Source organism: Colobus angolensis, unplaced genomic scaffold, assembly GCF_000951035.1.
Source record: "Colobus angolensis palliatus isolate OR3802 unplaced genomic scaffold, Cang.pa_1.0 Scaffold134, whole genome shotgun sequence".
NCBI classification, from domain to species: Eukaryota; Metazoa; Chordata; class Mammalia; order Primates; family Cercopithecidae; genus Colobus; species Colobus angolensis.
In genome coordinates this window covers 7,637,475-7,662,789 of record NW_012114422.1, presented here as the reverse complement: position 1 = coordinate 7,662,789, position 25,315 = coordinate 7,637,475, and the positions used below count along the sequence as shown (strand labels likewise).

General features: G+C 35.0%; 1 protein-coding gene across 2 annotated transcripts in view; it reads left to right on the top strand.

Annotated features, from left to right (window-relative positions):
* Window positions 1–25,315, top strand: part of CSMD3 (CUB and Sushi multiple domains 3) — a 1,254,780-nt gene that overhangs the window by 260,492 nt on the left and 968,973 nt on the right. For both annotated transcript variants that reach the window (XM_011934353.1, XM_011934352.1), the window contains exon 4: window positions 13,378–13,572. In XM_011934353.1, coding sequence (XP_011789743.1) covers window positions 13,378–13,572 — 195 coding nt within the window. The remainder of the gene's footprint in view (window positions 1–13,377; window positions 13,573–25,315) is intronic.

Here is a 25,315-nt window from a genome sequence, read left to right as displayed (position 1 = left end):
TACAACTCCTTTATCCTTGAATTACAAATTTAGGTGATTTTTTTTTCCAGTGTCTTTTCACTGTTCAGAGGTTGGTGATGAGGTGACAGTGACTCCACATAAACTTTACTCCAGTGGTGATCTCAGGGTATCAGTCCCCTTGATGTAGAACTTTGCTCCTTAGTTCAGCCGAAACTGGATTCCTGTCACACGACCAGGAAGGATTAGAAAAGCAGACACATTGAAAGGTGAGGGGAATGGAATTTACTGGGTGAAAAAGGAAAGAAAAAAAAAAAAAAAAAAACTCCCAACAAAGTGAAAGGGGCTCCTGTTAATAGCTCCCCAGCCACCTCACAGAATCTCATATTCATGCGAATAGGTATTGTATATAGTTGATATCCCCCTACCTAGTTCTGTAAAACAGAAGGTATGTAAATCCACCCTTCAATCAATATTAATTGAAAATCCCCAATGGGAACCAGTAAGATTACCCTAGCACACATGGTGTAGAGTAGAAGCTGGAGTGCTGGTAGGGACAAATCCTTCATTTTCTAGCCCTCTGTAGAGCATTTCCTGGGGCTCATAGCAAAAGCTCGTGAACTTCTCCCAGCAACGACTATGAGGACTTGGGACTAGAAGTTTTTCACTTGACGGGCATTTCCTGCCTTTCTATGGAACGTTAAATAAAGCTATCCATGTGACCAAAGGATGTAAAATGATCTTGACACCTGAAATACCTGCGCTGTCTTAAGTGATGTCAGGGAACACTCTAATGGTGTAGCAGTGCCCAGAAGAGTTCCATAATAAAATGGAAATGGTTTATACAGGGTCATGCTACCTGGAGAAGGCAGGGAGAGGATACTCACAAGCAGGGAGCCTCTTTTCCACTGGGGCTGATTCTGGAACTGTGTGAGGAGCTGCTGGGTTCTATTGACAATGGGAAAGTGCCCTATAAATGGCTCTCAACAGATCAACAAAGAGTTGCTTGGTTTATAGATGGTGGTTCAAAGGTAAATGGACAATATCCTGTTTGAAAGGCTGCTACTTTGACTAAAGAAAGTAAAAATAAATCAGCTTTGTGAGCTGAATTACATGTTGTTTTTCCAGCAGTGATGGAAAAATTGAATGGTGGTAGAACCTCCTATGTAAGTTTTTACTGACTTGTGGGTGGTGGCTAATGGCCCGGCCATATGGTCAGGGAGGAGGGCAATAGAAACCTGGATTATTAAAAGGATGTCCACATTAGGGCACAGCCCTATGGAAATTTGAGCTCACATTAAGTAGAACATGTTGATGGCCATCAGAAGAATCCTTTGTCAGGTGTGGAAGGTGACTGGAATTGACAAGCAAATATCCCGGGCTGCTCTCCTGAGAGCCAATTGGTCCACGAAAGGAGTGGATACAGGAGTGCTGAATTTGGTCAGGCTCCTTTTATACCTTCTAAAGCACATAATGTCAGTAAGAATGGTTTTGTGTGCCAGCAAGAGAGACAGGGTGCTGACAGATATGGGGCAGATTCCCTGGTAGGAAGTCCTGAACACAGCTTGCAAGTGAGACAGATGCTGGTATCCCTGGGAAGATACAAATGGGTCTTGGCAGGAATACACACTGACGATGGACTGAGTTTTGCTTGTCCTATGAAAGATGCAAATGCCCTGAGTGCTGTTACAACACACACATACACGCATACGCACACATGCACACAAACATGCACACATGCACACACACACACACACACCAAAATATACATATTTTGACATCTGACTTTCACTTCTTCAGACCAAGAAACATACTGTACAGCCCATAATTTTCAACAATAAGCAAAGATATATCCTCCTCAGAGAAAGTTTAATGGAAAAGTGGAATGGACATTAAAACATTGGTTGTCAAAAACAGGGTGAGATGAAAGCATGAAGGGCTGGCTTACACGTCTTCATAGACGTGTGCTAATACTCAATATGAGTGAGACTAAATTAGTGTCCTCACTAGATTTTCCTCAGTTTTTCTGGTTGATCTGGGAAAGAGGGATGGGGAAGGATATGGTATGACTATGGGATTCTTGCCAAAGGAGGAGTAAGCCAGTATAATGATTATACGATTATGCTTCTTTTCTTTCTTCCCACATCACCTCAGCTTTGTTTCTCCTTTCCCTACTTGGTGCAGTGGTCCTAGGTCCAGGGCTGCAACTACAAGTGCTGGAAACAAGAATGATTTCTAAAAGAAAAAACAAGCAAACAAACACACACAAAAAAGAACCTTCTGCCAGAATTCTTAAGTGCCTGATGGGGGTGGGTGTGCCTTTAAAATCTGGCAGAATTTGAGTTAACAGTGAATGCAGCTATATTGTCTGGTGTTAAAAATGGCCCTATAGTTCTGACCTATGTAACCATACCCTAAGTAAGTGTTGAAATTAACTGCTGGGGAAGCACTTGCTACCCACTAGTATTGCTGCCTGTAATCTAAACCAGCACAGTGATGATTCTAACATCCCTTCCAAAGGTGAAAAAATTTTGGACATCAATGGAAAAAAAGGAGAAAGAGTAAATGGAAGGTTATAGAATAAATGAATGGGTTATAAATTTAGAGAAACCTAATATTACTTAACACCTTGAAGGAGATTCAGAGCTAGAGAAGACATTGTCTCTTAATTGAATTATACCAGATGTCTGAAAACAGGTGAAGCTATAGATTTGTGGAGACCACATCTGCTTCCGGAAGCTGAGAAGATTGAACGAAAGCCTGCACCTGAGTGGCCTCACTCTAGCAGACATTCATACAATATGATAGACTAAGCAATTTATTAATGATGAACTGGAATTCTAGTAATGTGGCCATACCTTTTGAGTTGTATGTCTTTTTGATGTAAGGGATCTGAGTTCAAAGACCAGGGGTGGACTACAATATTGTGAAATATATATTTGATCTTTGGCCTCAGTTTTTGGCATACAACTCCTAAAATCCTTAGAAACTCCAAAGTGATGCTAATAAATTGATTGATGGTTGGCAGGTGCTAGAAAGCTTCAAGGTTGAGGTTGCCCACCCAAAAGACCAAGACAGGAGTAGAGGGTTGAAATTTTCGGCCTTCAGGGTGGGGAGAGGGTCTGAAATTTAAGTTGATTATGAATGACTATTGGTTTGATCAATCAGGTCCCTTTAATAAAGCCCCCGTAAAAACTTCAAAAGAATGGGGCATGAAGTGCTTCCAGACAGCTAAACATCTGGAGGTTCCTGAAGGGTGGCACTCCCAGGGAGGGAATGTAAGCTCTCTGAGCCTTTCCATACCTCACCTTAGCATCTTTTCATCTGTATCTTGTGTAATATTTTCTGTAATAAACTGTTAAATGTAAGCAAGTGAATCCTTAAGTTCTGTGAGTCTCCCTAGTGAAAACTCCACTGGAAGCTTGTCAGGCAAAAATTCCAGAGACCCAGACTTTTGCCTGGTGCCTGGGGAGTCAGTCTTAGGGATTAAGCCTTCAACCTGTAAGATCTGATACTATCGCCAGGTAGATAGTGTCAGAATTGAATTGGAGGACACCCAATTCTTGTCCACTGCAAAATTATTGCTTGCTTCGTGGTCACAGAAGTTTTCTGTGCCCATTGTTCTTGCAGTGTCGGAGTAGAGGAAACACACAGTTTGACTTGGCTTTTCCACACACACAAACCCATTACCCTTATTTGATTATTACATACTGCATGTACATAGTATCAAAATATCACATGTACCCCCAAAATGTGGACAAGTAAGACATTATATATAAAACAGAGAAGAGCTCAGGCATCAATTGGCCATTTTCAAGAAGAGAATGAATAGAGTCTACATTCTGGGGACTTATGGGTTGGAAAAACCAACTGCTTCTGTATAGCAGGGGATAAGAAGGTTTATAAGAATCTTATATAAGTTTCTTAGTCCAAGGATGGAAGACAGCCTTGGGGCCAAAGATCAGGTAAGGAATGTTGCATTTCTGTCCAAGTTTATTGTTTCAGATCACCTCAAGGTAGCTCCAATGAAAAGGCAATGAAAGCCATGGTTTGAACAAGTTGAGGAATGGGAAGAGTGTTCCTTGGCACCAAAAAACACCTGGAAGCAAATAAATTAACTCCTAATAAGCTTTCAGGGGCGATTTTAGACAAATAAATTATATGAGTCATCTGCAAAACTCTGGTTGTCAATCCCTAAGGCAATTTTCAAACACCAAACCTGCATTAGCAGAGGTAGGATATAAGCTCAAAGCACTCCCAAAGATAGTTTACTCTTCAACACCCGCTTCAAATTTTGCCACAGAGAATGTGGACAAGAAAGAACTATTCAGAAGAAAATGCCAGGGGACAACAGAAGATGCGGGACAAAGGAGCACCTCCTAGAGAAGAGGACCAGGGTCTGCCAGGGCAGGAAGTGCTTCACAATCGCTGTCTGACAGGATGTATGCATGGCCGTGCTCTTTAACTGTTGAATAGTCCCCTTTATTTGCTTATTCACATAGGGTTATGTATTGTAACCATCTATTTTCTGCTCCACCAGGTCTCTGTTCCATGAGGAATTATAATGGGCCTTGATAGAAAAACGGTAACAACAACAACAACAGGAACAAAACTGTTGTGCATCTCCCAGGGAAGTTTGTTGTTGTTGTTGTTGCTTTCCCCTAACATCTTCCCATTCAACTCAGTAGCCTGGAATTCAACATTTGCAGCAACGGAACTTCTCCTTGCAGGCAAAGGACAAAGGCAAATGCCCTAGGGGAGGATAGAGTAGCAAGATGGAAAAAAAAACCGAGTCCCTGATGGCCTGAGGGCACAGTCCAATCTCTCCTAGCCTAGAGCAATCAGACAGTCACATGAAGGGAAATAACTGCTATCTTATTTAAGCAATTCGCTGTGACGTGTTTTTTTTTTTTTTTTTTTTTTTTTTGGCAGCATCAGCAGCAGCTTAGCATTGACCCTAAAACAGCTAATTTCCAGTATTTCCAAAGTGCAACCCTAAGATTATCTTCTGAAGTTACATTCTGTGTTTCTTCATATGTATCAACCTATTCAGACCAATGTATTAATACCAACCTATTCTGCACACCGCTCTTGACTGCATCTTGGACATTCCTCTCTATGGGTCTTATTCATATGATTTATTTGACTCTTCTGAATCCTCTCCAACTAAAACCTTACTTAACTCATTTTATAAACTAGTCTTCCTTTGGTATATGTATATAATAGTTAAAATTGTTTTTTAAAAATCAGCTTATGGAATCAGTTTTATTTTTTAATTTCTAGGTCATTACCATGTATGTCTTATTTTTCCAACTTATGTTTCAGCAAGATAGAAATGGTGTCATATTTTATACCCATTTGACATTTGTGCCTCAGGCTTCAGTAATTATTTGGTGATGGATTAATTGCAAAATACAGTGGCATTTCTCAGTCATCATATTTGATGAATATATAATTCCAGTAAATTATCTATGATCAGCTTAACACATCTTTTTAAAGAATTAAATTACCTTTATCCAAAAGTCTTAATACAGATACTTGTCCCAATTCTGTCAGAGGAGAGTCATTTTTCTATTATTCTGAATCAATCTATCAAATGCTACTCTATGCTAAATGCAGTGTTATTCCATGTCCAGAAATTTTAATGGGAGTATGACTGCCAATATGCCTCCCTTTTGTATTTGTATTTATTTGGTTTTGGTAATATTCTGGTAGTTATGTACAACAGAGTTAGCTTCTAATAATCATAACTTTTTATATTTCATGATCCTTTCACCAAACTATGTTAACACAATGGTGGTTACAGAGTTTACAAAACAAAAATATAATACTGTTTTTGTAAATTCATTTTGGATCATAAAATTTATTTAGCCAATGAAAGGGCACAGATATTTTCAATGGAATGGGCATTACCTCTTATTCGTGGGTCAACATAACTAATGGCTAGTCCTTGTATATGGTGCAAAGTATTTTCTACCTTGTATTTAACCATAAATCTACAACTGATGCTCAAATATTTTTCTATAGTGCCAGTGGACCTTATCTATATCCACAATATGAAAACAGAATGACATTACCGACACAGCATAAATTTTTAGGTGTTTGGTTTTACACTAACTTTTCCACCGCTTCATACTTTCTTCCCTTGGAAATATATCCATCTTACCCTAAGACTTATCAAAATTTTTTTTAAAATGACAATAGACTTTTCTTCTACTGCTTATAATACATTTTAATCAGTGTTCATTCCTCCCTAAAATCAATCCAGTACTCTGTTTTCCTCTTAGGCAGCCCAGCTAAGACAGTACTATCTGGCTCTTATTTCTTTTCTAGCAACTAGTAATTTGGATTCCCTTTCAATAAGTTAAAATAATAACGAACAAATAATAATAATAACAACAAATAAGATATAACAGTTGTCCTTTTGATTAGCAACTCTGAACCTTTTTGAAGTTGCAGGATGACTTCCAAAATGGCAAATGTGGCCTCATGTTTGCGACATCTCCAGCATCCCAGTGAGGTCTGTGACATGACTCCAGCTTAGAAATTATGCTTATGGAAGGGAAATGGCTTACAGAAGTGAATGCATTTTCACAGAGAAACAGAATTGAATCACATAACTATGTAATTTGACTCATACAAAATCGCACGTTGCCAATGTGATCCAGTGCTTATTAAAACAAGTTTAATTCATGTTATTCCTACAACTCTTTTCTATACTACAGATTTCACTCTATTATTTTGTATTTAAACATTTAATTCTATGAGCTCTGTGTGATAATTAACTTTAAAATTTTTCTACTCAAGGAGATAACACAATTAGTTTAATTCTTCTTTGCTTGGTGACGGCACAGTGTGCTAAATTCTTGATACACAAAGATGAATTAAAGTCCCTCTTCTCAAGACGCTCGAAGTCTGGTGAGGAAGTAAATGTATATAGAAATAAATTTCATTCAGTTATATGTACTGAAAGAAAAGACCATGAGGACATTATAGATGCAATAGGTGATTCAAAATACTCACAAAATGTTTGCTCAAACTGAAGTCCCCAGGTAAATTCCTAACTACACCCTTTATGTCCTGTGTGAATGAAATGGTTCAATATTTGTAATAAAAAACATTTGGTATCACCAAAAAATTTGGAAAATGGATTTATTTGTTAAGTGTTTGGAATTCTCAGGATGAGAGGTACTAGGTGTAAAACATTTATTTTCAGCTTGATGTTATGCTCTCCTAAATTATTTTTAATCATCTGGGAAATAAACCCTGAAATTAATTTTCTCTAAGAAGTACAAACAACTTGATTTTACTTCCCTTAGTAGATATAATTTTGCAGTGTTTTAAAGCATTGTTAATTGATCTCAGCAGGATCATGCTTCATCTGTTTGACTGAATAATTATGCAATTCTGTAGTCAGGATGTCCGTTATCCCTTTTTAAAATTTTTCACTCCAATTTTCAAGGTAGGGTTTTCTTCCTGATAATTTGTGTAACATTTTGCCTTTGGCAACTATTCATGTGCTCCCGACAAATTAGATATTTTTTTAAGAAAGAGGCTGTTGTAATATGTTTATTAGTATTAATCATACACTTGTTTTTCTAAATTTATTGATAGAATTTTATTTCATTTCTCCAAGGAAACCATAACAAAAATTTTGTTCTCTTATAGTCCTTTATATATACTCTCTTTCAAAATTTAAATTGCGTTTTAGACTTACTTATTTTGTTTTTAAAAATTATCTGGATTTCTTTAGCCTGCAATTCATCAAATATATCTTTTGATAACTACTGTGCTTGGAATGGTGCTTAATATACGATACCAAACAATAGACAAAAGAATGAAGAAAGCAATGACACCTATAAGGGACTTTTTTTGAATTTGTTTATACAAAGTTTCTGTCAAAAGTTAAGATTACACCTTGTATTTTCTTTATGATTCAGAGAGGAGCAATTGAATTTTACCCTTGACTAAATTACTATTTTTTATTAATTTTTAAGACCAAGAATGATCTAATGTACTTGATTACATTTAATGAAAATTTGATACTTATGACACGGCCTCTAGAAAATCAATAATCTAATCACACCTAATTTTGATGTCTCAAATACACAATTGATTATAATAATAATAAAACTTCAATTTATTGAGTTAATATTTGTCACATATTGAGTGCTTGCTAAAAATATACATGACTAACATATATTGTTTTATATAATAATATCAACAGTCTTAAAAAATTGGTATTCTCATATTAAAATAATATGCATACATTATTTTGGCTACTAATTTGAGACGGAGTCTTGCTCTGTCTCCCGGGCTGGAGTGCGGTGGCCGGATCTCAGCTCACTGCAAGCTCCGCCTCCCAGGTTCACGCCATTCTCCTGCCTCAGCCTCCCGAGTAGCTGGGCTAGTTTTTGTATTTTTTAGTAGAGACGGGGTTTCACCGTGTTAGCCAGGATGGTCTCGATCTCCTGACCTCGTGATCCACCCGTCTCAGCCTCCCAAATTTTTTAAAAATTATTTTTTATAATTTATCACAATTTTCCTACTCAATATTGAATTAATATTAAATTAGTAAACTTACCCACTTTATATCATGCATGCTTATGAAAATCTCTGCTCACATGTACATTTATAGAATGTATTTTAATTATTTACTCTCAATTACTCTTTTAAAAAGCAGATAGCACCGTACCACCAAATATTTAATGAGGATATAGTTCTCCTTCATATTTATGAGCCTATGCAAAGAATATACATCACTGTGTGAAGCCATCTATGATAAACCCTTTTGAAATATTTTTTCCCAGTCTAGTTTCTGCCCTACCCTACCATTTCCATGAAACCTGTCTTCATTGTATTGTCAAACCTAGTAACAGTTACAGTACTTTTATTCTTACACTTTTCTATTTCAAATATACTTGTTCACTGCCCTTAGAAACAAACAAACAAAAACTATCTTTTACCCATTTCACATCACAATTAAAGCCTTTCTTTATCACGAAATCCTTTCCAGATCTCCTTTTAATCAATACTAATTCAGATTTCACCATTATATGCCTTTAGTATAACTTATGTTTCCTTTCTGCCACGTCACAATACAATTAATATGCTGTAAATTACTGATGTATTACTTTTAGTAACCACCAAATCATAAACTCCATGTCTACTTTTTGCTAGACTATATCCCGAGAGCATTGCTGATGATAGATGCTTAATAAACACTTGTGGAAAGAATATCTGCCTTTAGTAGATAGCAATATACAATTGTGAAATGATTTAAGATTTTTGAGTTAGGAAACCTAACTTTGAACCACACGTCTACTATTTATTAGTGGATGGTCTTTGGAAAGTTATTTGATCTTCCTGAGTCTCAGTTTTCCTTTCTACACAATAGGGAGAATTATATCCATAATGTCGAGTGTTTTATGAGATAGAAGTGGAAGAATGCCCAAATGCCTATCAAAGCTGATACTCTATAATGAAGGATGACTTTCTCAAATTGTTAACTCAGAAGGCAAGGGACATGTTGTAGTATTAAGTAGTGCACATCATAGAGCAATGTTAGTGGTAACTCCTAAAAGCTTCTAATGAATAAAATAGTGTCAGTGTCACTTACCAAGTAATTTATCTTTTCTTTTAACTAACAGAGAAGAGTGTCGCTAAACTCTACCCCTTCAAACACAATTGAATTTTTAAAAGTTTATCTTGTATATTTTCCAAGGAATTATTTTGCAATATCAAAAATCTTTTACACTTTAGAATAGTCTATGTTGTCAAAATGTCTTCATATTTGCTGATAATCTCAATACTGTGAGAAGATAAATAAAATATACATGTTTCCAGCCAAAATCAGATAGATTTTAATTAGACTAAATGGTTTGTTATGTCTAAAGCAGTAAACTTAACATAAAGGGTCTCTGACATTTTCCGAGACATATTTTGAGTACAAATTCTTCAGGTTTATTTTTCAGTGATCTCAGTTCACCAACCTGCCCACTCTAAGTGCTCAACCAAGAATATTGTGTAAATAGTTTCATAGTATTTCCTCCCCTACTCCAATCCCATTTTAATCTTTGTATTATGGGACATTAGAAGACAATTTGTCAGATTCTATAATTATTTTGTGTTAGTCACCTAAACCTCTTAATCAATATATTACTGTCATCTGCTGGTAAAGGAAGATAACTGAAGTCTTTTCAGCAACTCTGCTTTTAGGTGTAATAATTCGCTTCAAAAACACATTGAGATAACAAGCATGATGTGTCTAGCTTGCATGTGCATCTGATGAATTACAAAAAAATCTTCCCTTATAAATTTGTGTTTTCCTTAATAATTTTATATATTTTAAGCAATATCACTTACTGTAAATACTTGCAACATATATTAAAAATTATTTTACAGTTTGATTTACTGAACATGGTTGAGTAATTCATTTTCTTTTTTTTTTTTAAGTTCGGGTACATGTGCAGGATATGCAGGTTTGTTACATAGGTAAAACTGTGCCATGGTGGTTTGCTACATCTAACAACCCATCACCTAGATATTGAGCCCAGCATGCATTAGCTCTTTTCCTCAATAGTCTATCCACCCCCACCTTCCCACAAGTGGCCCCAGTAAGTGTTGTTCCCCTCCCTGTGTTCATATGTTCTCATTGTTCAGCTCCCACTTATAATTGAGAATGTGGTATTTGGTTTTCTGTTCTGAAATTCAAATTCTGGATGGCTGGAAGAAACATTATCTAAAAACTAGTCTATCCTAGCAATTTCTAAAACTCTTTTTATTGAAAGTAAATTTAATTCAAAAGTTTAAATATGCAGCACTACTTAGTTTTAAAATGTTAAGAGTAAGAAGTGAATGTTCAATCAGAACATAGTCTTTTTTGATGGTGGGTTATATATTTCAGTTAGTGACACATCTTACTTGCTTTGCCTTTGAAAGTGCACATACACAGCATAGAGAGAAGTCCTGAATTAAAGGGTTGGGAGAAGACAAAAAATATAATCCATGAGCAATGGTCATAGAATCAGGATCAATTGAACCTGAATGTAAAATATCTTAACTGTCTTTATAAATTACTCAGTTAATAGATAATGATGGATAGATGTTTCTATAAATGAAGATGATAAACAAACACAAACAACAGCAGGAATTTCCTGAAAATAGAGGCCAGATATGCTTTAAAATTGTCTTCTTTGAGTTTCATTTTGAAACAACCTAAATTTTTTATCAGTTTTAGAAATAATTCAGCCACAAGGCTGGAGATTAGGTAATCTATTAAGATTCCATTCAATGTTACTATTCATTCACTGCTTCACCTGGCATGATTTCCATTTTGCTTTAGGTACTTTATTCTGGATAATATTTATTTGTTCATTTAAATCAAAGTTAATTTTGAACCCAAAAACTATTCAGAGCTTTCTTCTCTTTCATTTTATTCCCCCACCTAGTTGCTTCCTGTGACATAATTTGGAAACCACTTTTCTCCTAGACATATAACTTTATGATAATTGAAGTCCTGACCTTAATTATTTTTTAGAGGGTAGAAGGAAGAGGAGTGATTTAAGGCCAAAAGTGGTAGTTTCATTAAAAGTATCGCCTTTGTTATTCTATATTCAGGAGATTGAATTCTTGTTCATTTTGTCAAAACTTATTAACCTCACTGTCTCTTGGAGCAAACATCTCATCTGTTAATCAAATGATTTTCCAAAAAATTAAGTATTTCAAAATAAACTACTGTTCAACGTGTTTCTTTAAAAGTTGCTCAAAATACACAGACAATAAATTAGTATTGTTTTAGTGAAAATTCACATATAGCATATGTCTTTGAGAAATAACAAAATAAACACTTAGAAATAACCTTCACTACTGACACTTTAAATATTTTACAAACTTAAGTTTAGAATGTATTATTAAGAAAATTGTCTATTGAAACCATATACATTTAGTAAATATTAGTCAATTTCTTCACTTTTTTAGTTTTAAGAAACCTAAAACTACATTTTTAAAACTCAGAGTAAATATTTTTTCTCTAAAATATATGGATGTCCTGTGCTCAATACATTTTTCTTGATGAAATTTACCTCATACTGGAAATTAATCTGTGATTTTTCTTTTACTTGCTTTGAAAAGTTTAGACAAAATATTTAACATAAGTTTAAAAAACACTCTCAAAATTAAGTTATATATTGTGAACCATTTTGTGTTTTAATATTTTTGCTTAGTATTGACATTGATATTTTAATTATTACAATGGTTTGTAATTATTTGAATTAGCATTGTAATATTATATAGAACTTCATAACTGCACAAATGAAATAAATATCAAAGCAAAATGGGAAAAATATTTTACTTTTTATTGCAACATCACTCTCAGCTTATTATTTTGCAAGAACAGTAGTTCCCACATAGTCTTAATTAGTTTCCCTTAATATAACCACTGATGTAACTGCAGTAAAATGGCCGAAACTAAGAAATTAATGTTTGCACAATACTATTAATGACCGACTTTACTCAAATTGTGATATCTTTTAGTTCATTAATTACTGTTTTTGTTTTTATTATTATTTGTAGTATAAAGGTAATATAACAGTAATAAAATAAAAATGTACAAAACAATACGAGAATAATCTCTAATATTTTTATTCTTGAAGTTCTGCTATTTTCAATTTTTTCATTTAAAGTCGGATTTTTTCTGAATTGAATATTATTTAAAAAACTCATGTTTGTATACTTGTTTAGTTTTAAGCATCAACTAATAGAATAAGAAGGTGATAGATAAAATATTCTGATATATCATTCTCCATATATTTTGCCTATTGATCTAATTAAAATGTTACAACTGTTTGCACTTATTATTTCATTCTTAATATACACTCAAAGTTAATAACAAATAATAGAGTTGGAATTGTAGCTCATCCTACCTCCCTAACTTTAAAATTTGTCAATTTACTACTTCACTGTGTTTTTCTCATTTAAATGAAATAAAGGTTTCCATGCAAAATATGTATTTTATCTAGGTTCATGGCTTAAGATTAAGCACTGAAGGACTGAAGATAATATTAAGGAAATGAATTTGCTTATTACTATGTTATTAGAATGTAACTTTGAAAAAGCCATGGAGTTTTACTTATCTGAGTAAATATTAATATGAGTAAAAATATGAGTAATGCTCTGAAGACTAATATGATTTCTAAAACTTTCTAGCATAAAGAATGACCAATAATACCTCTGTGATAAAGTTTAGTTTTCTTCCCATATTTCACTGTCACATGTGTTGGAATAGAAGACATTTCCTTTCAGTGACTCTTCTCCAAAGAAATAAGAATATCCATATCTACATATATAATTTTATAAATCTGAAACAAAAAACTGCTTATTGAAATAACTGTAAACTGTCCTTTTCCTCCTTTTTAATAGAATTGCAGAGTAGCTCTTGTGGAAATCCTGGTGTTCCGCCCAAAGGTGTATTATATGGTACAAGATTCGACGTCGGGGACAAGATCCGCTACAGCTGTGTAACTGGATACATCCTTGATGGCCACCCTCAGCTCACCTGCATAGCCAATTCAGTTAATACAGCTTCGTGGGATTTTCCTGTTCCTATCTGTAGAGGTAAAATGAAAACACTTTAAAAACGAGAGTTGTTATCAGCCAGTGTATTTGAAAAATGTGTTTGGTGCCTGTTTCTTCTACCGAATGTAAAGAATAGAGAGTCCAGGCATGGTGACTCACACCTATAATCCCAGCACTTTGGGAGGCTGAGGTGGATGCATCACTTGAGGTCAGGAGTTTGAGACCAGCCTGGCCAATGTGGTGAAGCACCATCTTTACTAAAAATACAAATATTGGCCATGTGTGGTAGTGGACACCTGTAGTCCCAGCTACTCGGGAGGCTGAGGCAGGATTATTGCTTTAACCCAGAAGGAGGAGGCTGCAGTGAGCTGAGATAGCACCACGGCACCCCAGCCTTGGAGACAGAGCAAGCCTCTGTCTCAAAAAAATACCAAAAACAAAAAAACAAAAACCTCAAGGATAAATAGTCTCATATACTACATGAAAAGGATAGAAAAATACTAAATTTTAGTATTGACTAGTATCTCTATCACATTGCTTGTGAAATTAGGTAGTAAATTATATATATCTACGTACATAGCTATGCCTGCATTGTGTATTTATATGTTTCCATATTTTTATTTAAAACATGGAGTTTATGATGTTTAGAAATTTAATTAGGCTGTCAAAATTGTTTAGCTTTAAGAAATATTGACTGAGTCTATGAATCTTTCTGATAGAAGACAGCATGGAAATATTTGAAATTGTGCTGTATTTGTTTACTATCAATACTATTAAGATTATTTGTATCATGGGGAAAACACAATAATATAATAATGTGGACAAAGGTTCAAAATACAGAGCATGGGAAACAGAACATATTCAACATTAGCTAAGCACATGGATGGATTTTTCTTACAAAAATTCCGGAGGCTAAGATTGTGTTTCCTCTTGGCTTCTTTTATTCCTTAACAAGCATGTGCTTCTGTAATTCCTCCATGACTGGGATGTGGGAATGTCCAACTGCCCATCTAAATTACTTTGTAGCTTCCTCCCAAACATGTCACTGCAAATGCATGCATCACAACCTCCTGGTGATTAGACACAACAAGCTTCTTATCCCAGCTTTGTCAATTGCCATGTGAGTTACCTCAGGAAAATCAGTTCAACAATTTGAGTCTCATTTACCTCATTTAACTAACGAAAACAAAACAAAACACAAAACACCTGTTCCATTTGTTATGAGGCTTAAATAAGATAAGCTACACTGGCTGCTTAGTAAAAATGTCTGCTATATAGTGGCATTCTTTCAATGTTAGATTCCTTTGCTGTGTATGCTTCAACTACTACAGCTACCACAATTACCTCTATCATTACTGCTACTGCTGCTGTTGCTACTAATATTGCATAACTATTATTAGCTATCATTTATTTAAGCACTATAAATATACTATGAAATTTATAAGCATGATCACTTTTAAATTTCACTATAATAGGAAACTGAAGCTTAGATATTTAAAAATAATTGCTTTAGATTACTAGCTGGTAGACATCAAGAACTATGAAGAGTTCTGACATTTTACTGTACTTTCAAGTTAAAATTATTTGCCACACTTTCATGGATGATGACGAAAACACAAGACTATTGAGTCAGAAATAAAGGATAGTTTATTACTCACAGCAGCACTAGGAGCAAGAATAGCAGGATTTGTGCCAGTTTCCCAAGCCCTAATTCTCACAGAATGGCATGAAGACTGTGAGATGCCTGCACGACTTACTAAATGATATTCTAAGAGCTGAACCATGAGCTTAGAAACCTGAATCTTATAATGGACAGTAGTCACTCCCGTTCTTTCCTCTGGAGGGAGCACCGTCTCCGTCCCTCAAGGCTGTAAGCAGCGTTATCCTTTGCTCTGGTGGAAAACACTATATTCTCCTTGGCTATTTTCCATACGGAAGGATAACCAGGTACTAAAAAGGAGGACAACTGGTACCTGTTTGGACGAACGGAGGCAAGATGATACACTTCCGGGTTCTTCTTCACCACCAGCTCTTCCCGCGCGCGCGAAAATGCAGCCGGCGCCCAGGAAGGTGCAGATCAACTGGGCATGCGCCAGGTGACGTCAATCCAAAGAGACCAAGATTTACCTGGTCGCACCTGCGGAACGCCCCCGACACGCCCGTGCCCCGCCTATTGCCCTCCCACTCCTAGAAAAGCCGCTCTCCGCCAGGGTCCCACGCAGCCTTCTCACAGCCCCACTCCTGTCGGGACGTCAGGACTGTGGGAACTCCGTCCGAGAGCCCCACCGGGGGACTCTGCCGGCCTCCTTTGCCAGAGGCCGACAGACTTCTCCCTACCCACCTTCTTTCCCTGAAGCTAGGTGACCAAAATAAACTTGCAGTTTTGCTCCTACACTTGCCTACCCGCTGGTTCTTTTGTGCCCTCTCGGCTGGCCTTAGAAAAACAAATCAGTACCTGTGCTCAAAGATGTGCAGAAACATGAGTGTAAAATAGAGAAATGTCTCCCAAAAGCAAATGGGCTGTGGCAGAGACCAGGTCTGAAATATTCTCTCAGGTTCCAAAGCCTGAACTTGTTACCTTTTTGATAGGTCACCAAAATAATTTGTCTCTCTAAGAACTTTTCTTTATAATGGGAGAAATTGGATATTATATGGAATAATATATGGAAATCAGAAATGCAGTCTTTTTTTTCTTTTCAAAAAAAGCATAAAACTCCCTAAATCAAAGACATTATTATTATTATTATTATTATTATTGAGATGGAGTCTCGCTCTGCCGCCCAGGCTGGAGTGCTGTGGCCGGATCTCAGCTCACTGCAAGCTCCGCCTCCCGGGTTCACGCCGTTCTCTTGCCTCAGCCTCCCGAGTAGCTGGGACTACAGGCGCCCGCCGCCTCGCCCGGCTAGTTTTTTGTACTTTTTAGTAGAGACGGGGTTTCACCATGTTAGCCAGGATGGTCTCGATCTCCTGACCTCGTGATCCGCCCGTCTCGGCCTCCCAAAGTGCTGGGATTACAGGCTTGAGCCACTGCGTCTGGCCTAAAATTCTGAAAAACTAAATAGTTTACAAGGACTTAAGACACTTAAAACTAAGAAGTAGTTTGAAGAGATTTCAATGGAGCATTCTCAACACTACTTGAAAATGAATCTCTGTTGTTTGGTTTCTTCATCTCAATTCAGACAATAGGCTTTGGAATCAGAAAGGCCTTACTCTGAATACTGACTCTGCCACTTACTGACTGCAGACTTTGAGTAATAATTGAATTATTTTGGAAGCTATTTTTGTTTTTTTTTTGTTTTTGTTTTTTTTTTTAGTTATACTGGGATGAAGAGATAGGCAGGCATACCCAAATCATAAACCTGTTAGAGTTTAATGTAATAACATTCATAAAACATCAGGTACATACCAATTTATTACTTATGTTAGCTCTATCATCCAACTTTTCCTTAGCACCTGTTACTATCTCCTCCCTAAAGAAAGGATATATAGTCAACAAAGACAAATTTGAAATGGAATAATATCAAATGTCCTTCTATTCAAATCTAACACTAAAACCAACACTTCTTTGCTTTTTTTTTTTTTTTTTCTCTGTTGCCATTTTGGTGTCAGGGTTAAAATCTGCTACCAGCGTATTTACTTCCCTACTCTTCACTCCCAGGTCCCAGCAAGACTTTTTCCCTTGATTTCCACTCTAACTTCTATGATTTAAAAAAAAAATTTTCAAAATTGGCATCCACCATTTTTGAAAATACTACCTGATTAACTTTAGTCTACCAAGGTCACTTTTTTTTTCTTCAGCTCTAACACTAATGAATAAATTTACTCATTTGTATGTATTTATTAAGGGCCTTCCTTCTGCAAAGCATTATGTTATGTGCTGAGAATCAAAAGATTGATTAAGAAACAGTTTCTGTTTTTAAGAACCTGTGGTCCAGTGGGGCAGACAGTAATCAAGTAATTGCAGTAATGTATGATGATTGCTTTAATAGCAGAATCTGTAGAGTAAGCTAGGAATCTTGGTAAGGAAAGTATTAAAATCTCCCATTGAGTGCAAGGAAGTTCAGCTAGGGACAATGCTTTAGGAGAAGATTTTACAGAGAATTGCTAAAAATGCAAACTATATAGAGCAAGAACATTTTGAATGAAGCAATAATTCATGTAGAAAGTACAGATTCTCCTTTCCAGCCTCAAAATTAGTTCTCACATGTTACTAATATGCACTGGCTAAAGGTAGTCTAAGTCAATACTTCACAGAACACATGACCTAATTTTCTAAGGCGTGATTTATCTGCCACTAACCAATTTTTTCATTAAAACTTAAGGAATGGAGTAGTGTATATGCAGTGTGTGCAGTTGTCATTCATTTCCTAAGAAAAGATGGCAGACTGCTCAGTTCATGCCTTCCCTCTGCTTTTCTTTGCCACTTGATAGCATACTGATTCTTCAATTTATAACTTTGCAGGGGACTGATAACTCTGTAATGATCTACTCATTGCTTTCCCTGGAGTTTACGTAGAGTCTCTTCTTGATGAAACCTTTGCTTTCAGAGAGTTCTTTTGATGCTTCCTAACAATGGTAGTTTAATAAGAAAAAATGTATTCCACACCACCCTAGAGGGTACGGTGCAAAGGTTTTGTATTTGTTCACAGGCAGGATGAATTTTATCAACACCATTTGGTAGTATTTGTAAAAGTCAACTAACTGCCTGCAACGTTCTGTACAAAGTGAAACCTAATTTCTATGCTCCAGGTCTTGAATGAGAATACCTGGAGCACATGATGTAGCTTCAGAATCTTTCTTAACCCAGTTCTCACAGATGAAGTGGAAGATGAGGTGAAATGGTTATGCTATTCCTATGTTAAAAATTCCAAAATTCATAATTATATTTTGCATTCAGAATGGTAATATAACACACATACCCCAGGAAAAACTAATAGAATTGTATGTAAAAGATACACATACTTTTGATGGAAGAGTTAACATATTAAGATTTAAGAAGGCAGTCAATAGGAAACATATGGCTGCATTAGAAATGTGAATTTTAGATTAAAGAAAATTTTAAAAGAGTGGCATGTTGTATTGATCATTTGAGTTTATTTGTAGCCAAAAATAAAGAACTTGGACTTCATACTAGGGCTCAGGGAAAGGACAAATCAGTAAGGGGATGTGATGCTATAAAATGTTGACAGAGTTTACTGTGACCTGACAGGTCACAGTAACCAAACCAAATATTTACAGTACATATAAGCAAAAAGGCTAATGAGGAAACTGTCGCCTTTGACGAAGAAAAATAAATCTTCCAAGTTTTATTCTTGGAAGACCATTGTCCACAATGTGTTAGAGAAATGACTGATGAAATAAGAATAGCAGCTTGATTTATCACCATATTATATTATTCTCCTGCCAAAAAAACTTTAATCAACAATTTTCTGGATCAAAATGTAATACCAAAACATGGAATTGTACTGAGCAATAAAAGACAATAGTTGGAGAAGAAAGAAGTAGGAAGCTTTAGCCTAGTAATTTTTTAAATTTTATATACGAAAATTCCTCCAAAGAAGTAGTGACTTAGTTAATGAAAGGATATTTATTATGTTTACTTGTTCCCTGCTCTGTATCTGGAAATTACTTCCCAAAGGCAGTAGGAAATCAAAAATGCCATTTACTTTATGCATAGTAAGTCCCAATTACATATGAGTAAGTGCTGAAATGTGATATCAGAAATATGATACTACATAAATAATAGATAAGGTTATTGATAAAACTAATTTAAAGAAAACTGAAAAGTACTATATTGAAACAAGACACAAAAACAATTTGGTACCATATTTCTATTCATTCCTGTATAGTGCTTAAACATAATGATAAATTGTACTTTGTCAAAATGAAAATATATTTTATTATGAGATTTTACGTACTCAATCAAAACAAAGTCCAGTTTTTTCTATTCGCTCTAAAGATTATTTTTTAGCATTTTTTGTAGCTAAAATCTGTAGTTTTTTTTGTTTTTTCTTTCTTTTTGAGACAGTCTTGCTCTATCACCAGGCTGGAGTGCAGTGTCATGATCCTAGCTCACTGCAACCTCTGCCTCCCAGGTTCAAGCTGTTCTCCTACCTCAGTCTCCCGAGTAGCTGGGACTACAGGTGCGTGTCACTACACCCAGCTAATTTTTGTATTTTTAGTAGAGATGGGGTTTGACCATGCTGGCCAGGTCTCGATTTCTTGACTTTGTGATCTGCCTGCCTCAGCCTCCCTAAGTGCTGGGATTACAGGCATGAGCTACCACTCCCAGCCTAAAATCTGTAGTTTTTAAAAACATTTTATTAAAAACCATTGTAAACGGTCATCTCCGTTTTTCTTAAACGCATTCCCAGAGAAGACAATGTGTTATTGTAACTCTCTGAATCACAGAGAGAGTAGCGTCAGTGGTAACCTCTTTTACGCCAAAGAAGTAAAGGACTCAAATGCATTGTTGAATATAAAAATGTCATGAACCATGTATTAAAAATTCTTTTTGAGGACTGAAGCATTATGGTTTGATTGAGTTCATTTTCAAACATCCTATTTTAAATATTCTTTGAGAAAATGTTTTAGCACAGACTTTGAGTTCCACGACCACACTTGCCAGTATCTGAGCAATATTATTTGGGCACATTCAGCTTTCATTAGCTCTGTCATTTCACACAGAGATCTAGTTTCTTAATGCGAACGGTTATATTTGATGCTAATGAGGAAAACATGTTGTGCATGTCTTTTAAAGAACAAGCAAGTTAAGCATGAATTGTTTGGTAATGGAATTATCAGCTCAAAGCCTGCTAACAAAATTGCAGTGATGTCAATCCACAAGGAAAACTTTGCAAGTGTCACAGGTCACTTGCTGCTGCTTCAACATCCCCTGGAAAATGCAGGCTATTCAATCAACAGCCAGATCAACACTCAATAGTCCTATCATGCACCTTAATCTTGTTTTGAAAAGTACATTTGTGTTATAAAATAACATACATGTCCTGACTAGAGTATTTTAGTAGTATCCAGTGTGATGGAGCAAAGGCAACATGATTTGTCTTTATGGGTAGAAAAGTTGATTTATATTTCTGCCATGTGTTACCTGAGTGTGTTATTTCTTATGTCAAAAACTGAGCATTTTTACTTATTTCAGAATTGTGAAGGTTAAAGAAATTAGATTAAATGATAATTTTGAAAAAGTTATATAATGCTTAACACATAGAAGTGCTCACAACTATCTAATTAGTTCTAAACACATAAATTATTTTTAAAATCATATAGAAGTAATAGCTATCACTTGTTATGTTTGTGTTTACCATATTTAAAATATCTATTGACAGTTAAACATGTGCCTGGGTTCAGAAATAATGGAGAATATTTTAAAAACTAAGATAGTCAAGAACTCTGGAAAGAGTGGACTCTAGACTAATAAAAGCCTTGGTTTGCTTCATATCTCTGCCACCGAGAAGATATAAAACCTTAACCTATATATTTAATTTTTTTAGACCTCAGTTTTCTCACTTGTATAATAGGGGCAAGTCCTACTTACTTTATAGTATTAAGATAAGGATTATGTTTTATGTTGGTTAATGTATGTAAAATACCTAACCAATGGTATTCAACAACTAGTAATAACTACCTTAATTTTTTATCATGTTCACAACCAAAAGAGGACAAACAAACTAACATTTATTTGTAAAGATATATTTTTGAATATGATAATAACATTGAGATATGGGGTACTGAAAAACTAAGAGTACCAGAGAATGGGTGTATCTAGGTTCTGGCATCATACAGGCAGTCGAATTAATTTTTTCAGCATTAAAAGGAACTTTAAGCCCCACATTACCCAAAAAATTAGGTGTGGATCAGCAAGTATTAGACATCGTTTTTGAACATATATTTTCCAAAGTTAACATAGCATTTCTGAATTATCTATGTCTGGAAGTTCTCACATTTGCAGTATATTCAATAATTAAACTCATATATTTTATTTTTTGCTTAGTATTATTATTTTTTGAGACAGAGTTTCGCTCTAGTCTCCCAAGCTGGAGTGCAATGGTAAAATCTCAGCTCACTGCAACCTCCATCTCCCGGGTTCAAGCAATTCTCCTGGCTCAGTCTTCCAAGTAGCTGGGATTGTAGGCATGCACCACCACATTCAGCTAATTTTTGCATTTTGAGTAGAGATGGGGTTTCACCATATTGGTCAGGCTGGCCTTGAACTCCTGACCTCAAGTGCTCCATCTGCCTCAGCCTCCCAAAGTGCTGGGATTACAGGCGTGAGCCACCGGACCCGGCCATAAGCTCATATATTTTAAAAACTCACTATACACAAGTCACATTTCTAAGTATAATGATTAATGAAACAGCTCCAGGCCTCATGAAACTCAGTCTGTTGAATATGGGAGTTTGGTATTTGAAAGGCAATCTGGGTTATTGTCCAAATGTGTATAGTCTAATTTCGTGCAAAAAGATCGAAGGGTATTCTTATATAAACAATATATTTTGACCTTATGTATGTTTCTTATGTTCAAGGAAGAAAATCAAGGCTTCCTCTTCTTATCCTGCAATCACTCTTGGCCCCACCATGGCAACAGTCAGCCATTGGGGAACATTATGTTCCCCATTTTGCATTTGTGAGTTGTGTCTTCTTTCATTCAGGCAATTATTTACCTTTTCCCCTCATCATGTACGCAATAGCTAAAACATTTTTGTTGGTTTACTCTATTATTCAGGTTTTTTTATTCCTTCATCTATCATTCTTATTTTATACTAATCAATTTTCTTTGACGATAAAGAGACAATCTATGTTTTTTAGTATTATATGTTACAATCGTGTAAATTTAGAGATTTTTATTTCTTCAGTGGAGAGATTTTAACATCATTCTCTTTCTGTGCAATTCCTAGAAAAATGTCAACTGTATATTTTTTAAATCAAAGACAAAAGTCAGTCTCCTTTTGAGGCAACTAAGTCTTCATTGCTTACACGAATTCTGTGTAACTTTGAGCCTTTTGTTTCTGGGAAGGCTTTTGTTTACTTGTAGATTTTTTTGTTCACTTGTTTTGACAAATAAGAATTTTAAAGTAAATTTTCTAAATGCAAAATCCACATTGTTTAGGGAATGTTTACATTTTTGAAGAAGCTATAACAAATAGTTTAATGATGTTGTTCCCAAAATTAAAACAGAATTTTGTAAACATTAAGTAAATACTCATTTCTATCACAAATCTACATTCCACAATATGTAGAAGGAAAGACAAGTATATTATCTTTGTGTCCACAAAACATTCATATGATTATATAGGCCCATGTCTTAAAGAGAAAATGATGGAGCATTCTTGGCCAAAAATATATTGACAGCTTCAGAATCCCCTGTGGTGAAATAGACTGTTCAATGTATGATAAGAACCTTGAAAAGCAATCATCTAACTTCCTGCTAGGATATAAACTCAGTGAACCACAGCAATGACCATCTGGCATTCTGTTGTTCTTTGCAACGCCACCACTCTAAAGATGAAGCAAAATAAATTAGAATAAACCAACGGAGGAAGGAGAATAGTAGCCACCAAAGACATTTAATGCTATGTGACATATATTTTAGTAGACTCATTCCATGTGAAAAGTCCTTTGTGTTTTGTGCTAAGAAAGCATAATAATAGGTATTTTTACAGCAATCATTTGTACACTTTTGGTCTTATTTTCTTTTTCTCCTGTGCAATATTATTGATCACCCATTAACTCAGGAAGTTAAGTAAAAGATATACGTGGCTGAACCATTCAGTGATGAAAGTTCATCCATATCATTAATAATAGAGAACAGAATTTAAATTCTAGAACTTGGATGCCTTCAAAAACTTTACTTTTTGGTCTATTGCTCAATGTGCATGAAATCTAAAGGCTTTCTATAACTACTTTTCTTAGGGATTTTCCAATTGCATATCTGATTCAAAAGAACATAAATAATTTCCTTTTTACTCTATAATTTTTATGTATGTAAAACTGGGTCTAAATGCATTGCATCTTTAAGGAGTCAGGGAGGAATTATTTTTTTCTAGATTTTTTTTTTTGCACTAATTCCTTATATTTAACCAAGGCAATTTCCGTTTACTGCTCCCTACATTTGTTGAAGTTACTATAGTCTTCAAAGCTAAATTATCAAGACCACTTATTATCTATTAATATTTAATTTATAGTTAACTTTAAAAAAGCAGTTGATGCAGCAAAAAATATGATATATATAGCTAAATAACGTAAAGTGGGATTAAGGCAAACTATAATAAAAGAAAATAACAGGAGAGTAAGATGAAACCAAGAGCAAGGTTAATTTACAAAAGTCAAGTTCTGAATTCCTGTATCTTTGTTAGAATCAGCATTATATTTAGCTTTTATTTTTCTTACACCCTAAACAAATCTGGAAAACATGATTAGTTTATAGTCTCACAAAGTAAAAGAAAATAATTTGTGATGAAAATTACTGGACAGAATGAAAAATTTCTTTTGCTAAACAACACAAAGAAGGCAGAGTATAATTTAAGGAACTACATTATCTACAACATTAGTAATATGAAAGGAAAATTAGCTTCTCAGTTCAGGTTTGTATTACCTCTTTTCACTGACATATAAACAATGCCTTTATATTGAAAAGAAGATGGAGAACTGCATTGGAGAATTGTATTCACAGAGTCAGTAAAATCAAATCATACCTGCCTAATGTCACTGGTCAAGTATGAGTGATGTATAACACAACTGTCTAAATTTAGTTCTGACGCAATTTTTATATATTTTCAAAGTTTGAATCTCTTTGTTAATTCATATATTTGGAATTTGCCCTGCAAGTTAGTCATCTGAAAACAGAATCAAAAGCATAATGTTTTTGCATTAATATTATCTTAATTTTTTATACAGTTTAACATTTAATAGATGCCTAATTTCTAGAATGTTTCTTTATATATTTTCACATTTTATATAGAAAATTCAGTATTAATATAGTTAACACAAAATTTATACTTAGCACTAATTTCCAATAACTTTTTAGTTATAAATACAGTATCAGACATTAATTTCAAGCTTTTCTGAAGTTGTTATATGATTGCATTTCTCACACGCAACTCTTTCTAAAATGGCTTTTGTTGCTGAATCCTTTTATCTTTCATTAAAATTTTTTATTCTAAACAATGGAGTTGAGGTCATTGACAATGCAGTTGCATATTTTAAAAAGCACATTACAAAGTACTGACTTCAAAATTTTATTGGGTATTCTATTGTTTTATCACTATGTTTTTTTTCAAAACACAGCATATGATGGGCTGAAATGCTAATAAGACATCAGTATTATAGCAACAGATTTTCATATTATAGGAGAGAGAACATAGTTTTATTTGTATTTGTATTATTTTAACAAGTATCTATTGAATGATAACGATGGAGAAGAGGTCAATAGCTATTGCTGATTTTCAGGAGCTTTTATAGCTCATGGGAAGCATACATAAATAATTACATACTAGTAAGGAGTGAAACTCCATCTTCTAAGAAAGATACAAATACAATGCCGTGGAAGATTAAAGGCATTTGAAAATTTTAACCTGGTGTGAAGAGTATTAATCTTGTTAGAGACTTAAAGAATAACTTATAAGTTTATATTGTATTGCCTCTCTCCTTTTATCTCTAACATTTAATGAGCACTCTCGGCCGGGTGCGGTGGCTCAAGCCTGTAATCCCAGCACTTTGGGAGGCCGAGACGGGCGGATCACGAGGTCAGGAGATCGAGACTAT